Source organism: Pyxicephalus adspersus, chromosome 2, assembly GCF_032062135.1.
Source record: "Pyxicephalus adspersus chromosome 2, UCB_Pads_2.0, whole genome shotgun sequence".
Lineage (NCBI taxonomy): Eukaryota > Metazoa > Chordata > Amphibia > Anura > Pyxicephalidae > Pyxicephalus > Pyxicephalus adspersus.
In genome coordinates this window covers 10,891,967-10,909,959 of record NC_092859.1, presented here as the reverse complement: position 1 = coordinate 10,909,959, position 17,993 = coordinate 10,891,967, and the positions used below count along the sequence as shown (strand labels likewise).

Here is a 17,993-nt window from a genome sequence, read left to right as displayed (position 1 = left end):
TGGTGCTCTCATCTACGTGTGCAGTGAAAGGTTCCTGTGCCCATTTCTTGATGCTAAAAATACAAGCGGCAGGAGAAAGCATCCTAAGAAAGAGAGCTGCTCGCCCGTCAGAGAATGGAGGGGGAAGGGTGCACCATTTCCCTTTCCATCAGGATTCTGCCCTTGAGCAGAAAGAGACTCAGTTGTCACTCACACTGTCATAGCTGTGCACAGAAATCTCACCTTCTCCAATGGCCTAAACCATGGAGTTCCTGGAGATCAGAACCGGGGACCACTCCCAACTACCACTAGGACAGACACCTTTTTTTTTTTTTTGGGAACTAGACCCCCCTAACACTAGTGTCCCTAATAACTAATACAGGGTTTTGATCGGATATACTACCCTAAATAAGAGTTTATGAAATACTGGACTTTACATGCTTTTTATATCCCGTATTAGTCCAGATCTACATATAAGGCTGTGTTTTTTTACGGCACGCGCCTAATGCAAAATTATTAATATACAGAATTTATATACATTAAATAGGCATTGCAAATGACAGACAGATACAGACAGTGACACAGGAGGAGGAGAGGACCCTGCCCCGAAGAGCTTACAATCTAGGAGGTGGGGGAAGTATCACACAGAAGGAGGGGGATATGGAATGGTGGGAAGTAGTGAGGGTTTTAGGAGACAGAAGAAGACGGGTAGGTGAGGTTGAAGTGTTGGGTTTTGAGTGCTCTTTTAAATGAGCAGAAAGTAGGAGCAAGCTGAATAGAACGAGGAAGACCATTCCAGAGAGTCGGGGCAGCTCTAGAAAAGTCTTGGAGCTGTGCGTGTGATGAGGTTATGAGTGAGGAAGTCATTAGTGGATCATTGGAGTAGTCAAGAGAGCGGCTAAAGGAGTATTTTTCTATCAGGTCAGAAAGGTAAGTGGGACAAGAACTGGGGAGGGATTTGAAGACAAAACACAGGAGATGAATTTGATTTGATTTGATTCTCAGGTGAAATGGAAGCCAATGAAGAAAATTACAAAGAGAGGCAGCAGAAGAGGAGTGGTGGGAAGGATGGATGAGTCTGGCTTCTTCCTTTTTTTGCAGGGTCTTTGTTTTTTCTCAGTTATAAAGGATTTGGGATCTTTTAGAATGCTGCCAAATTAAATGTCATAACCCATACTGAAGTCCTGTCTAATGGTACTAGCAGACCTTGCTAAAACTAAACTTTGGCCTTCCATTAAATCATGCACAGTTGTACAAATGAAATGTTATTGAACTTCAACTTTAAAGAAGGTGAAATATGGAGGCTGCTACTGTACACTCTATAAATTCATACCTTTAAAATGTGTCCCATGATAGGTGTCAATGATGTAGATGGAACCTGTCTTTCTAAACACTCAACCATTGGGCCTGTTTTATTAAAGCTCTCCAAGGCTGAAGAGGATACACTTTCATCAGTAAAGCTGGGCGATCCAGCAAACTTGGCAAATGTTTTGAATCCTGGACCAGATCCATTCCGGGTTTGCTGGATCAACCAGCTTCACTGATGAAAGTGTATCCTCCCCAGTCTTACAGAGCTTTAATAAATCACGTCTTTTGTGTCACCATGACAAATCAAAAAAGCTCTATGAACCCATAACAAGAAGTCTGTAAATCTGGTTTTAAATCTGTAAAGAGATTTAAAACCAGTGTTGAATTCTTTCAAATCCATAATTTCATTGTAAAGTAAATAATCTTCGAGTGTAAAAGGTTGCAAATGATTGCTAATCTGTCCTAGACTAGACATTCCTGGCAAATTCACTCCAGGGGTTGACTATTTAATTTTAAGGGGAGTCTCTAAAAGATTTTGATTATACTGTGAAATACTTGGATAACTTTTACAACTGTTGGTGTCAAAGTACATGCATTTACAATCAGTTAAAGATAATATTATTTGCATTTTATGGAATGCCTGCCAGAAAAATACTTTTGCTGTTTTAGAAGAACAAATGACCAGACTATGGCTTGCTTTTCAAAATATAGGCAAAGACCAGGCCACCTGGAATCATGTTTGTTGAACTGCCTAATCAAATATACGGTTGCTTGACAATAGGTCATTTAATATTGTATATGTTTGGTTCAAACCAAAGACAGCATTTCAGAATGAACATCATACCAATTGTGAAGCATGGTGGTGGAAATAATATGGGTGTTTTTTGCAGCCTTAAGCCATAGTCAGCTTGTTATGTAAAATATTAATTTTACGTCATATTAAAGTGTGATTAATAATAATGTGAGGTTGCGTGTCTGGAAATTGAACTGGAAATGAATATTCAAATGCAATAATGATCAAAAAAAGCACACTAGAAAATTTAACAAGGAATGGTTGATATTGAAGAAATAAAAGGGTTATGGACTGGCCTATTTAAAGCCCTAATTTGAATCCCATTAAAATGTTATTGGAGATATAGAAGAGATAGTAAGGAAACCCAAAAACATTTTGCCACTGGTGAACATTTGCGTGAAAGAGTGGTCAATGAGTATGTCATACTACAATGTATGTAAGGTTGCTATTGGTATATTAATTGTACTTACATGGTATAAAATATCTGTCCAGCCCTCCATAGTGATACACTGAAATACAGTGAGTACTGCAAACAGGATATTGTCAAATTGTGTGATGCCATTATTGGGTCCTTCCCACTTGTCTAAGCACATGGTTCCATTGGGGCACCTGCGCGATGATGTGTCGTTCCCACACAGGCCCTCTACCTTCATCTCTTCATCTGCAAAAAAACATAGAAGAGAAATTTCACAACTATTCATTTTGCAAGCCAATAAAATAGCCAATGACATGATACCATGAAAAAGTTACAATATTGCTGTAATGCAATCAAGTCAAAAAAAGCTGCAGTATTTATCACCATACTAAATAGCAGAAAATGAGTAGTGATCCCTATTTGATTTTACTTTTTCTGCAACATACAAAATTCTGGTAAAAAATGTACCTGGGAACATGTTTTTGTTTCCCTTTTCTAAAGCAGCCCATTAAAATGTCCAACTGAATACTTTTAGGTTTTGAATAGGAATAGAAGCCCTGTTGGCCTTTCCTGTTATCCAAGGTTTATTTACAGAGATTTTTTCTATCCCTATTTTCACGGTGGCAATTTTACCAGAAAACAAGTCAAGCAAAATCCGCTCTATAGACTCAGCAATAAAAGCTGCCTGTGCCTTGCATGTACTTTTTGAACCCATTTAGACTTTCCAATATTTTGTAGCTTTTTAGCCTAAAAGGTCCCCAAGGCTTTATGGCTTCTGAGGCAATGGCTTCATTCTTACAGACCTAATGGTGGAGTGCCTCTGGATTGGAGGTCATTAGAAAAATGACCCTTCTGAACAATACAATTCTGTGATCCATTGTTTAAATCCCAGAGGTCTAATTCATTAAAGGCTCTGAAGAAAAAAGAGTGTTGCCAATAAATCCTATTATTTTCACAACACAGCCCCTAAAATAGTACAAAAAACAGTTCTTTCTATATACATGTAAGTGATAATAAGCACAGAAAGCAAGCCCTTCTCACCTGCGTAGCTTTCATAACAGGAACTATGAAATCTGCCAACATAAAAGTCAAGCCCAATGATAGCAAAGATGAGAATAGCAAAGAACAGCAGCAGCCCAATCTGGAGCAGGGGAATCATGGCTTTCATGATAGACTTGAGAACCACTTGTAAACCTGCAATGATAAAAAAATATATATACATTTTGGGGAAAAAAAATATATATACATTATCACTCGTTCCTAACCACTGTAAAATATCAACCCTGAAGGGGACAGGTACAGCAGGACTTTCAGACAGATGGATGATCATTTTGTGTCTTGATTGCAGTGCAGGATTTCACCAACAGGTGGCAATGCAGGTGTAACTGTAACTTCAGCACTATAACTGGCCTGACTGGACCTTAAAGGGTATGTCTGGGCAAAAATCCTCCAGTACAATTACGCTAAACATGTAAATGTTCCGATGTTCTGGAATGGTCTTCCTCGTCTTATTAAGCTTGCTCCTACTTTCTGCTCCTTTAAAAGAGCACTCAAAACCCATCTTTTCAAACTTGCCTACCCATCCTCTTCTGTCGCCTAATCCCTCACTACTTCCACCACTCCATATCTCCTCTCTTATTGTGTGATACTTCTCCCACCTCCTAGATTGTAAGCTCTTTGGGGCACGGTCCTCTCCTCCTCCTGTGTCACTGTCTGTATCTGTCTGTCATTTCCCTATTTAATGTACAGCGCTGCGTAATATGTTGGTGCTATATAAATACCGTTTATTATTTTTAATAACAATAATACGATTTTGTCTAGCTTTAAAATGTTACAAGTACAAAAAAAAATGTGTTAATGTGTCATAAATCTAGTCTGCTCCCTACTCTGTTTAAAATGCTGCCCTTGATGGCCTAAATACCTAAGTAGTTTTGTCGGCCCAGCTCAGTTGTCCCCAGCTTGGCTACTTCCATGGCTGGGGAGAAGTGTATTTGGCCGAGCACACTCAGATTGAAACAATGGGTGACGCAGACAGTTTTTGGAATGGGCTCTACTAGGACATCGCTGGCAGAACTGTGCCCGTCAGATTTCAGTAAATCCGAATCTGCAAAGGGGAAGGATGGATTGCTTTATTGCATCAAAATTGTCTAAAATGAGTCTGTTGGTTCCTCCATACCTTCTGCATCGTAAAATGAATTTTATTTTACTAAAAAGCCACTCATTATAACGAGTTTTATGACTCTATAATTTGCACTGTTGTATGACATATCATGAGGGAATAATGGTTACTGACAGATCATAAAAGCAGAATTTAAACTTTCATTCTTCTGCTGTCGTTTTGCTTTGCAGAATGGAATCCGACTGTTTGCTGTCATGTACCAGATACAGTTCTTCCATCTGACTGTGTCATCCATTAGGCTTTCTGTGTATTCCGCATGTTGTAGAAGCTGAGAAATCAACAGCCAGCATCACAAGAGTCTTGCACACAGTAATAAAATGAGGGGGCTCCATCGTGGTAAGACAGCAATCAATAAATGAAACCATATCCATCAATAATGGGCAAGCCTCTGTCTATCTCCTCTGATACTCCATGGGATTTAATGGGTTAAATCTTCGTTAACAATAACGTGTCTAATTCATCAACGGTGACTAAATATCAATATGGTCATCTGGCAAACGTCCCCTAAGTGACACATTTCCTGGATTTCAGGTTCTGCATCGGTGACAGGAATGGCTTGGTCAGTGGAGGCCTGGCAGCAATTTACCTGTATGGGGGAAGGGGTCTGGACCACTGCAGCATTACTCACAATGTTTACAATTCTTGGCTACTATTTCAGGGGATATACAGGAATTCACAAGCCATCTGCTACACTGAATGCAGGTATGAGAGAGTGACATAAAATGCTTTTACAGAATAATTTCTCCTCTGATAGTTTTGCATATTACCACCTTTGTTTTAGTCTATGTAATGTACACTCTAATGGGTGGTCTTTCAGATAGCATGTTGTTGACCTACATCTCTGTTCACCATGCTTTCTTCAGCTATGTGTGTTTGGCTTATAGCCCATATGTCTCACTATGCTCATAATCAAACCAGAAAATCTTAAACAGAGTAATTTATCCTAAACTTTGATATAAACCTATCCTAACCTCAATGTTCAACTTAACACTAAACTTGAAACTCAGTCTAGCCTTAAAGTCTAGCCTTTGGGCTATCTGTAAGGGTGACATTCTTCCCACTGGCCAGCAATGTAAGAGGCATTCATTCACCCCACACTAATATACTGTGAATATAATATTTATAACAGGGAGTCCCGAAGACCTAAACGTTATTTCAAGGGGTACCCTCATGTTATAATGGTCAAGAAATCTTGATGTAAGCACTCTATGCTTATTTTCCCTGGGATGTAGATAAAAGAAATATTGGCATGGATTATGTGACATAGGATTTAATAATATTTTAACGGTTCCCTCTTTTTAAAACAGTTGAAAATGGATGGCCTAGACCATAGCTTTATCCTAAAATGCTCAACTCAGCCAGAGCCTTAAATCATATTATATTCCATGACACTTAATCTAACCCCAAAGACCAGCCATAGTTATTAGCCAAGCCTCAATCTAAGCTCCAAGCCTTAACCGACCCTCAACCCTATACCTCAGTCTAACATCAAATTAGCTTCAACCTTACCATAACCCAAAACCACAATTAAACTTCTAATCCATAATCCTTACCCCAAACCAAACCACTAGTTCAATCTTTATTATCAGAAAAAGTACCAACCTACAAGCTCAGCTATGGCTTAACCATTAAACCTCAACTATCGCCGTAACTTTAACCTCAGCCCTTAATGCTAAACTTCAACTGTACACCAATCCTAAACCTTTTCCAAAACCATTACTCCTTTTCCCATAACCTAGTTACTCCTTTTCCTGTAACCTAGCTTCTACACCTAACATAACCCTAATCTACACCTCTTAGCTTGGTTTCTACACCTAAACCATAAGTAAACCCAAAACCCCCAACCCCTAATCAAAAAATGCACCATTAACCCAGCCATCAACCCTAATCTAACCACTATTCCTAAACCTCACTCCAATGTAGGGCAACCCTCAACCTAATTGTCTCCTAATCATAAAGTGTGTCTAAACCTAAGAACAAAAATGTAACCGATTACAACCTATTGATCATTAGATGTGTGACAACATTCACTGACTATACTATACCTATGTAGGAGTAGTGTTGTCACCCTGGGACAGCAAGTTTATTAGTACTGTTGGAAATGGCAAACATTTGATATCAATGTGACTTGGATATAAAAGAAACTCCTGGAAAGTGAACTACAAACATCATTGTCCATTTGGACAGATGCGGAACCTGAAACAACCATTAAAGGATTGCTGAACAGAGAAAATGCTTGATCTTCTGAATGCCCGAGGGATCATTACACATTGGTTAGTTTCACCACCTGGTGGCCCAAACCTGTTTACTATTGCTTTAGTCCTGCTGGAGGGGTCTGTGATAACAATCTGAAGCCTGGGACAAGAATGAACTTTGTGATCTCTTCAACAAGACTTTACCAATAATGGATCAACAATGTGATTTGCTCTGGACATGCAGATGGAAGTGGTTCAAGGAGAGAAGACCCTTGATTTTGTGGGAGAGAGAGAGAGAATGTCTACCTGCTAGGTACAGAGCTAGACCCCTTTCTTCTCCTATCCCTTTCCTATGTTCCCTTTACCTGTGTTTCCTTTCCTCGTGAATCTATACACATCTTATTTTGTAAATAAGCCATACTCTTTTATCCGATTGTCCTTCACTGAAACTAAAACACCTCAACCAGAAATAAACTTTTTATTTCTGCAGCATATGCAGAGATATTCTCTAGTTTTAACAATCTTCTTGATAACAGATAGAATTGGGCTGTGGGTTTTTTTGGTAGGATGAATATCTATTGTTCCACCTATCAAACTGATGTAACACCCAGCACTTTAATGGTATAATTTTAAGGATCCAAAAGGAGAAAACAAGAGACGTTTAATGTTAGGATTAATATATTATTTGCTTGAACTGTTACCTAACCTGTAACCCTCAATCAAACCTCTAAACTCCACTCTAAATCTTCATCTAGATGGGGACATTGAAATCAAATATCTCATTTTTTACAGGATACATCTTGCACACAATACAGTTAACCAGGAACTTTATTACACACACATGTCCTGTTTATTATTATTAATAAACTGTATTTAAAAAGCAGGAACACATTATGCAGCGCTGTACATTAAATAGGGTTTACAAATGACAGACAGATACAAACAATGACACAGGAGGAGGGGAGGACCCTGCAAAAAAGAGCTTACAATCTTAAAGATTGATCATGCTAAAAACACACACAACTGGCATATCTCATGCATCATAATCATATTACATACTTGGGATTCCCGACACCAGCTTTAAAGGTCTTAAGACACGCACTGCTCGAAGGGTTCGCAAATCAAACTCTGGTCCAGTAGATGCAATGATACTGCAGGAAATAGAAGATGATAAAGTTATTTCACATTTACATGCCAGTATATCATCAGAAAATGAACCCACTATTTTTAAACAATTATGATTATTGTACAAATAATACCAATATACAGGATAATCTAATCCTGGCTTTATATAATAGGGATATTAGAATGATTATATCAATGCACACAAACTGACAGACAGACATCTTGTAATGACACGATGACTAAAACTGATCACCGCAGACAGCAATAGAAGGTTGGGCACTGCCGGCAAATCAAAGACATGTGGACCTTTCTGAATCCAAGGAACCACAAGCCACAGACACCTCAATCAAACCTGTATCTATTTTTAAAATGCAGTTTGACCAAGGTGAGCTGTTCTTGCTGTGACCATTTCAGTATCATCAATAAAGCAAAACTGTTATGACTGAAACACGAAGGCTGCCTGATGCCCTTCTAAAATGCTTCTTGCCTGGTCCCTTTACTGGCCTACTAGTGGTAAAAGGTCTACAATAAAAGTTTAAAAGTTTTTAAATGATAGGCTTCTTTTAAGCTCCTGATTATCGTTTTAACCCAGCTCCAGAATGGCTTATTGCCCCTCTATCATCATATTACAGTCACCAAGCTCCTGAGTGTCTTATTACCCCTGTAACATCATATTACAGTCACCCAGCTCCTGAGTGTCTTATTACCCCTGTAACATCATATTACAGTCACCCAACTCCTGAGTGTCTTATTACCCCTGTACCATCTTATTACTGTCACCCAGCTCCTGAGTATCTTATTAGCCCTCTACCACCATATCAGTCACCCTGCCCCTGAGTGTCCTCTTACCCCTGTACCATCATATTATAGGCACCCAGCTCCTGAGTGTCTTTTTACCCCTGTAACATCATATTACAGTCACCCAGCTACTGAGTGTCTTATTACCCCTGTGACATCTTGATACAGTCACCCAGCTCCTAAATGTCTTATTACCCCTCTAACATCATATTACAGTCACCCAGCTCCTGAGTGTCTTCTATTACCCCCCTGTAATATCGTATTACAGTCACCCAGCTCCTGAGTGTTTTATTATCCCTGTAACATCATATTACAGTCACCCAGCTCCTGAGTGTTTTATTACCCCTGTACCATCATATTACAGTCATCCAGCTCCTGAGTGTCTTATTACACCTGTAACATTATATTACAGTCACCCAGCTCCTGAGTGTCCTATTACCCCCCTGTAATATCATATTACAGTAACCCAGCTCCTGAGTATCTTATTAATCCTGTACTATCATATTACAGTCACCCAGCTCCCGAGTGTTTTAGTACCCCTGTATATCATATTACAGTCACCCAGCTCCTGAGTGCTTTATTATCCCTGTAACATCATATTACAGTCACCAAGCTCCTGAGTGCTTTATTATCCCTGTAACATCATATTACAGTCACCCAGCTCTTGAGTGTTTTATTACCCCTGTAACATCATATTATAGTCACCCAGCTCCTGAGTGTCTTATTACACCTGTAACATCATATTACAGTCACCCAGCTTCTGAGTGTCCTATTACCTCTGTACCATCATATTACAGTCACCCAGCTCCCAAGTGTTCTATTACCCCCCTGTAATAATACACCTGTAACATCATATTACAGTAACCCAGCTCCTGAGTATCTTATTACTCCTGTACAATCATATTACAGTCACCCATCTCCTGAGTGTTTTAGTACCCCTGTATATCATATTACAGTCACCCAGCTCCTGAGTATCTTTTTACTCCTGTACCATCATAATACAGTCACCCAGCTCCTGAGTGTCTTATTACCCCTGTGACATCATAGTACAGTCACCCAGCTCCTGAGTGTCCTATTACCCCTGTAACATCTTTTTCCAATATTAAGCTTCCCCCACATAAAATAGTTCTAGCAGTGATTCACCCTGAACGTTTTTCCGAAAGGGTTAAGATTTTTAGAATGATTAACCAAAATGACATACAGGTCAGTCATTTAACTCATATGCAGCAGAGAGATGAGTCAGCACACACTCCCCCTCCAGGAACATATATCAGTTCAGGGAAGCTTTCCTGTCTCATGACTACAGGCTACAGGATAAAATCAGCTACAGCATGATTTTGGAGGGTAGAATACCCTCATATTCAATAGAATGATGCGTGAGAACCCAATATCATTAAAATGCATCGTGAGAATCATCATCGTTACTAGAGAGTAGCCTGAAAACACAATATCATTGGGATGCACTGTAAGAATGGTTAGCTCTAGAAAAGTGCAGTATGACAGTATTAAAGTACTCTGTGAGAACAACTGGTATAGTAGAGCGCATTGTCAGAATAGACTGCCTTAGTAGATTGCAGTGAAAACGCTCCATCCTTACAATTTGCTGAGAGAATTGCCAGCATTAGTGAAGTGCAGCGTGAAAACACTCAAAAGTAGAATATATAGCACACTGTGGTCCTTGCATTAGCAGAGTGCAGTGTGACAACATACAAAATTAGAATACTCAGCAGGAACATCTTGGCATTGCTAGAGTTCAGTATGACTCCCTGATATGCAGGGACTGACCCTCTTTTAGAGTCAAGTCTCTCTGCTACTTTTTTCCTCCTCAACCAGCTGGTAAATTATTTTTTGTGTAAATCTAAAAATACAATATAGGAAAGGCAGTTACAAAATAAAGCACTTATTAGTTAATAAATCACTTTTTGTGTGATCATTTTTAGGGTCGGCAAAATGGTGCCATGGCAGGTTGTGTCATTTGCTTACTCTTTTGAGCTAAAAAGTATCCCTCCACCCCAGTGTTTCTTAACCGGTGTTCTGCCAGAGATTGCTAGGGGTTTCTTGAATTATGAGCAATTTGTATCTTTCAGATCAGTTTAAATGGTGCCAATGATCCTTTTTGATATCTGTTAGGATGACATTATTCCCACTGGCCGGCATCGTAAGAGGCATTCATCCCACTGATCATTAATATATTGTGAGCTGTAGATATAGTAATTATAATAGGGGTTCCCTGAGACCTGAAAGTTATTTTAATGGTTCCCCCATGTTAAGAAGGTTGAGAATGGGCCGATCTACCCTCCATTACCATCTCCATTGCAAGGTATGTCAGAAAGCACTGTAAGAATTGTTAGAAAGGTGCAGCATAGGAACACAATATCATTCCTTGGGGAGACTCGGCATTAGAAGAATGCAGTTTGATACCATTGAACATAATTAGACATCAGTATGAACATAGACCATCACTGGGATCCACTGTAGTTAGTGCAGTGCAGAGTGCAGTGGGAAAACAAAAAAAAAGAGGTCAAGCAGGAGGCACCCTGCTGCTGCTCCATGGTTATCCCTGATTGGGACCGCCATACACACACTACATGTTCCCTGAGACATTTACAACCATTGATTTCAGCAGACAATTATCTAGCGTGTGTATGCAGCATTGCCCTGACAGGAGACTCAGCATTGGTAAAGCACAGAGGTAAGGCACTGAACACCATTAGAGTTTAGGATGGGTATACTTGGCATTATTGCAGTGCAGCTTTTCAATACTCAGCAGTGTTACATTTCGTTGTCAGAACACTCAGCATCATTAGTTTCATTATAGTGCAGTATGAGAATACTTAGCACTTTTAAAGTAGCACCATTAGTGCTTAGTATCAAAAACTACTGTTAGGGAGCATGTGATAATATTAAACATAATTAGAATGAAGTATGAGAACACTCAGCATGATTAGAATGCAGCCTGAGAATTAAAATGGGTAGGTGGACAAATCAGTTATTTTCTGTTATCAAAGTCTGTTTCTATGTCGAGTATTTATGTATGAAATGTTTGAGGGGAGTGTTTGCAAGTTTAATTAGAACCAGCTTTTTATGTGCAAGTTTTGCAGGTAACATCTGGTGGCATTGGGGCACTAATTAGCTGACCCTAATTGGATGCCATGTGAGAATTCAAGAACAATCATTTACCATGTACAGAAAACTCTGACAGTTAATAAATACTAAGATTACATTATACGTATACGCTCATCAAATTATAAACACTGTACTGCATATAGGAGGGATGTTAAAGCAGAACTAACATCTGTCATATAATAAGGTGTTGTCTTCCAACACCTTATTGCCCATATAGGTATCCCACCTGTCTTTGTTCTAGAGTAATGTGATCAGTGTAAAAACACAACTACCCCTATTTCTCAGTACAGTAGTGCTGGAAGCAGCCATTATGCATGGGTAGCGTCCTATCCTGTTTGGAAGGCGAGCTGTACAGGTCAATCATTTGGCTGCTTAGGGCAGGTTCAGCGTGATCCTGAGCAACTCCCGACGGCTGGCACAGCTGCTTGGTCACTTGCTCCGCAGCATTGGTTCTTAAGCAAACAGTGCCTGACCATTTGACAACTGGCTGCAGTAAGCAGTATTATTACTGCTCACTGTCACCCCTATTCTTTTGCTATGGGGCTTCTGCTTGGAGAAGCTACATGTAGCATATCCCCAGAGGCAGTGGCTCCCTGGCACCAGAAAGTAGTAAAGCACCACATCCTCACCACCAGTGTCAACATAGCCTGTTAGAGTCTTCCTGGTTTGTTTACTTAGCAATTAGATGTATATCTCCTATTCCCCTAAGTTCTCTTTAAAGTAGAAAGGATTCGTATGAAACAATTCCTGTTGGCATTGGGCTCCTAGGAAAGATAAAACCAGGGCTTTTGTTACCATTTAGGTTATTTATATTATTTAGGTTCCTTTCTCAGGAGTAGTAATGGTGTGAGAAAAGTTTTGGAGCAGATGGGAAACTTTGACTTTTATTCCGCTTTAAACTTTTCTGATCTTAAACACAACATTCAAACATCAGGGAATGAAGAGAAAAAAGAATGAACACAAAATCTACAAAGGAAGTAACACTTTTTTTATTAATATCTTGCTAATTCCTTCTTCAAGTGTCGCACAAATCTTACTGTAAGCTTAGTATAATCCAATGCAATTAGATTTATTAATATTTTCACAGAGCCTATAATGTCCGTTGTTGAGATATGTTTCTTACACATTTATAGGTTAAATGACTGGTTCCACAATTCAAAATTTTTAACATTTAGGTTTTAGGCATCAGGGTCACTGCAGCAAGTGAACAAAATCTGAAAACTGACATTAGGTGGTGTCTAAATAGGTAAGGCAAACACCCAATCCCTTTGTTGAACCCAGAAGTTTTTTTTTAAGCCAGGTGGGAAGAAATTGTAGGTGGGTGGTAGCACCTGTATTGTGACCCAACAGTTCAGTACCCACCCAGAAACAGCCGGGTGGTGCGCCCAGCTAAAAGGGGATGGGGTGAACAAGGTGTGAAAGTTATGGAGCCACCCTGTTCTAGTTGTATAATCCCATTCACAGTAACAGGATGGCTGTATAGGCGTTAGTTCTTGATATTTATATCTGATATATAACAAAAACAACAAAAGGTGTCTGTCATACCAGCCTGAATATACATACTTGGGTGTTTTTTACCTGCCACTCATTATAGTTGAAGAAATGGCTTGAACAAACAATAAAACATCTTCAACATTACAAATCCAGTTGAATGTGACTAACTACCACTAGATATCCCCCTGGATGAATGAGAACCTTCACAGACATACACCATCAGCAGCTCTGCAGAAAACAGAGTGCTTCTGGGCTTTGTGCCTTTGGAAGCATTTACGATTTACAAGCACAAGCCTTAACACATGCTCAGTGGACACTGTATTAGGTATATCTGACTTATTAATGCAAAGAAACAAACAGTAAATCACGTGACTGCAATTCAATACATAAAGCCAGGTTCCATTGATGCAAGTTTGGCTGGGGGCTGAGTGCTGGTTCCAGCCATGCAATATCCTAGAAACTGCTAATTTGGGTTTTTAAAACACTACATTCTCTAGAGTTTACAATTAATGGTGTGAAAAAGTTAAAAAATATCTGTTGAGTAGAAATTCTGTGGGAATAAGCACCTTGCTACTGAGAGAGGTCAGAGGCCAAAAAGTCCAGATTGGAAGTCTTCAATTGCACAAAAATGCACCCTTTAAAATAGTAAAATGTTCATAAGCATTTGAACCTCAAGGATTGGTTACAGCAACAGACAACCACTTGTGGAGCAAAAATTTACTATAATGTGCACAAAATAATAAAAATTGGACGATTGAGGAATAAAAAACTTTGTCTGGTCTGGCAAATATTCTCTGTAGTATTATTGGAGGATTTCAGGATTATGTAGCCAACATGTCTGAAGGAATGGTATGATTCTATGAAGTCATGATGGACTAAAATATCTGCTAAACACACAAAGGGATACTTTTAGCAATGACATAAAGTGTTTCAGATTCTCGGATGGCAGGATGGAGCCTTAGCTAGCATTAAATAAGCTTGCCCAACATTTAGCGGTAATATTATAGGGCAGAACATTAAAATAATCAAGTTGGTAAATAGTATTGATCATCATATTTTAAATCTTTAAACTTTGCTTATTGCCATGGAGATCTGTCTGCCGTTGTCTTCTGTAATTTACAGCAGACTTTGTATTGTTCCCAGAGCCATTTCATGCAACTATATCCTTTTGAGTATTTTTCATTGCGCACAAGATTTCAATAGGATGAGATAGAAAAGCTCCAGGTCATATGCATGTTTCTTACCACTTGCCCCTTGTAAGCTTCTCTGCATTTTACATGGCACTTAGGGCCATGTCAGACCGGCCATTCAGTTGCTGATGACACTTTGCCAGTGGCAAAATTACTAAGATTCAACTTCCATTATGACTAGTGAAAGTTGCTCCATCACTGCTGAAAGGGGCATATTGTTGATATGGACAGTAAGAGAAAACTCTATAATGTAAATCTGCAACAGGCCTTATAAATAAAAAAGGTGTACTTTTAAACAAACTACACCTCTCCTTTTTGCCCCCTATGACTTAAGCCGCATACACACGTGCAATATTAGTGGTTGGAAGGGATCTTTCACAATCCTTTCCAACGACTAGCACTGCACGATGCATGAACGAGTGCTGTACATACAGCACCGTTCTGGTCTATGGGGGGGGGAAGGGGAGAGCGACGGAGCGGCACCCTGCTGTGCGCTTTTCTCGTTTCCATGCATTAGGATCATTAGTCGTCCATCGTCCGTGGGTCCACCAATATGGTCGTTCGGACGATGGACGACTGGCGCTGTACACACGCCAGATTCTCGCCCGATCTCGGCCCTGAGCTGATAATCGGGCAAGAACCGTTGGATGTGTGTACGTAGCTTTAAAGTCCCCAAATCATCCCCTTTCCAAATACAACTTATACAAGTCTGTATTGATAATAAATCTGAAATGGAAGTGAAGTGGGAGGTTGTAGCCATTGTTTACAGTTAAGTAGTTTGCAGGAGGATCAGAGTTACATGGATGAACTTTGTTTTTTAATGCAGCCATCCTTAAATTTCTTTATTGTGTCTTTTGGTAACCAGTTCTACCTCTCAATTGTATTTTCATGACATCAAGTGTGTGACTACAGATTTAGGCTGGGTACACACATGCAATTGTTCTCGTCCAATAATCTGCTCAGGGCTGATATCGGACGAGAATCTGACGTGTGTACAATGCTCGTCGTCCTGGTGGATCCATGGAAGATTGACGAGGAACGATCGTAACGGAAGTGAACGGGGAGAGAGCACAGTGGGGTTCTGCTCGTTCATGCCCCCCCTTCCCTCCCCATAGAGCAGAACAGTGCTGTATGTACAGAGCTCGTTCATACATCGTGCAGTCCTTAGTCATTGGAAAGGATCGTGAAAGATCCTTTCCAACAACAATTATTGCATGTGTGTACATAGCCTTAGTAGACCATGTTTATTCTGTGGGGACCTGAAGTACAAAGGGCCCAGAACAATTTTGTTACATGTTGACTTGTGTATGTGAAAATAGCAAAAGTGATACATTGTATATAAATTAATATAAATTTATATAAATAAATTATTTATATTTTATAAAAAATATAAATAATATAAATTTTAATTTCCAATGAAAGCAATAAATGTTTTTTTTATCAGCAAAGGAATTGCCTTGGTTATACTGAAACAATAAGGGGATTTCTACATTTTTGCAATGGGGTCCCACACAGTTATGACCCCACTATGATCATAGTACTGTACTGTCCTCTCCTTCTTTATCACTGTCTATATTAGTCCGTCATTTGCAATCCCTATTTAATGTACAGTGCTGCGTAATATGTTGGCGCTAAATAAATCCCGTTTATTATTATAATAATAATATTAATAATACTAGAGGAATATATAATAGGCAGACACTGTTTTTTTTTTTTTTTGTAAATTTTAAACTTTTGGTCATTTTTTGTACTTTTAACTTTAGTAAATGTGTAAGTGTCACATTAAAGTCCTTGTTTAGACTTGTGGACTTCGATACAGCTCATCTGTAACCAGGATTGGGAATGTAGGGGGAGCATCAGATTTGGCTGACCATAAAACCAAACTCTAAAAAGCAGCCTTTTAATTACTGCCATGATATCTATATGACATGAGTGGGGGATCAATACTACATGAGGTCATGCTACATGATACCAGGATTAGCATCTACCTTTCAAAATGTTACAAAAATGTCATGCTCTCTATATTTCTTTCTTTTGAAATGTATTGTTTGCTGCAACCTGACTGACGCGTTTTAATGCGGCGAGGCCCTCACATTGTAAATGAGCAGTCCCTGACTCATTTCGCTCCAATGGAGGATCATACAGAACTGGGTCACCTATGCTGAACAGTACAGGGTGTGTTCTTTGAATTATAGCACGCAGTGTGGATCGTATTCCTGCGTCTTTCTCATGTCCGCTATATGATAACATTTGATATGATCACTCTCATCCCACTCTGGTAAAATACACCACTGCATTCGGATAGCGTACTATTAATATCCTATCAACAGGTCCATAAATTATGGATTTATGGTAATATATTTTTAGGGAGGGGGAAGAGGTGATAGGCAGCTATGGGTCTATCCCCATTCAGCAGGGTTCCCATGGTAACAAGCCATGCCTCATTCACATGGTTTCCACGACTACCTTTGGTCTTGTTACCTTGGTGACAAACCACTGTTCATTGATAGCATCTTTGCTGAGAACAGAACGCTCTCCCCATCCTCCCATCCCCTCGGCATAGCGCAGAGTTACGGCATGGGCGCGGAGATGTGGTGGGGGAAGGAAGACATGCGGCTTTTATGAATGACTTCGGATGTCAGACAGATACCCCCATAGAGGTGTCTGTGGCTTCCTCACGACTTTCCTACTTAAGGTGCGAGAAGCGCTCTTCCCAATGGAAAGCCACAAATCTGTCTAGCAGATGAATAAATATATATTTTAATCAACTGAGAGACGTTCTAGCATTGAGCAATGAATTGGTGTGTCTATGTGAATGAATAAATGAATGAATGAACCAATGGACTGATGGATATATAAACAAATGATTTAAAACATCTAAATGAATGTGTGGGGTCATCAATGGGTGGAAAGAAGGGAAATAAAATGGTGGAATGAATGGGTGGATGACCAAGCAATGGGACAAATGAATGAATGAAGGACACACAGATGGAAAGACAAATGAATCAATGGATGAACAGCTGGATACACAATTCATTTAGCACTTTATATTCCTGCAGTCACGTAGAAAACACTGAATGTTAAACGTCAAGAAGCAACCTCCATCTTTCATCAATATCCTCTAACACCAAAATCACATTATTATGTGTCCACAGACATTTTTCCTTCATTGTGGACAAAGTATGGAAATATACCCTGGTGGATTTGCCCTGTTTCTGCCAGTAGCCATTTTCACCCAAACAGGTGAAAGGTGAATCCCAAGTTTTGTCACCAGAAGTGAGGAGAGGAGGGATTTTTCATTGAGGCCATTTGTTTCTGTGACAATGATTTAGGAAGATAATTCCTATCACTTGGTTCTCTAGGATATTAGATGAAGAACATCTAGTCTGCA

The 17,993-nt window shown here is 39.5% G+C and overlaps 1 protein-coding gene across 1 annotated transcript in view; it reads right to left on the bottom strand.

The window, feature by feature from the left end:
* Window positions 1-17,993, bottom strand: part of CACNA1A (calcium voltage-gated channel subunit alpha1 A) — a 132,248-nt gene that overhangs the window by 100,673 nt on the left and 13,582 nt on the right. The window contains exons 3-5 of the mRNA XM_072399471.1: window positions 7,929-8,020; window positions 3,537-3,689; window positions 2,551-2,741 (exon numbers count right to left, since the gene is read on the bottom strand). Of these exons, the coding sequence (XP_072255572.1) occupies window positions 2,551-2,741; window positions 3,537-3,689; window positions 7,929-8,020 (436 nt within the window). The remainder of the gene's footprint in view (window positions 1-2,550; window positions 2,742-3,536; window positions 3,690-7,928; window positions 8,021-17,993) is intronic.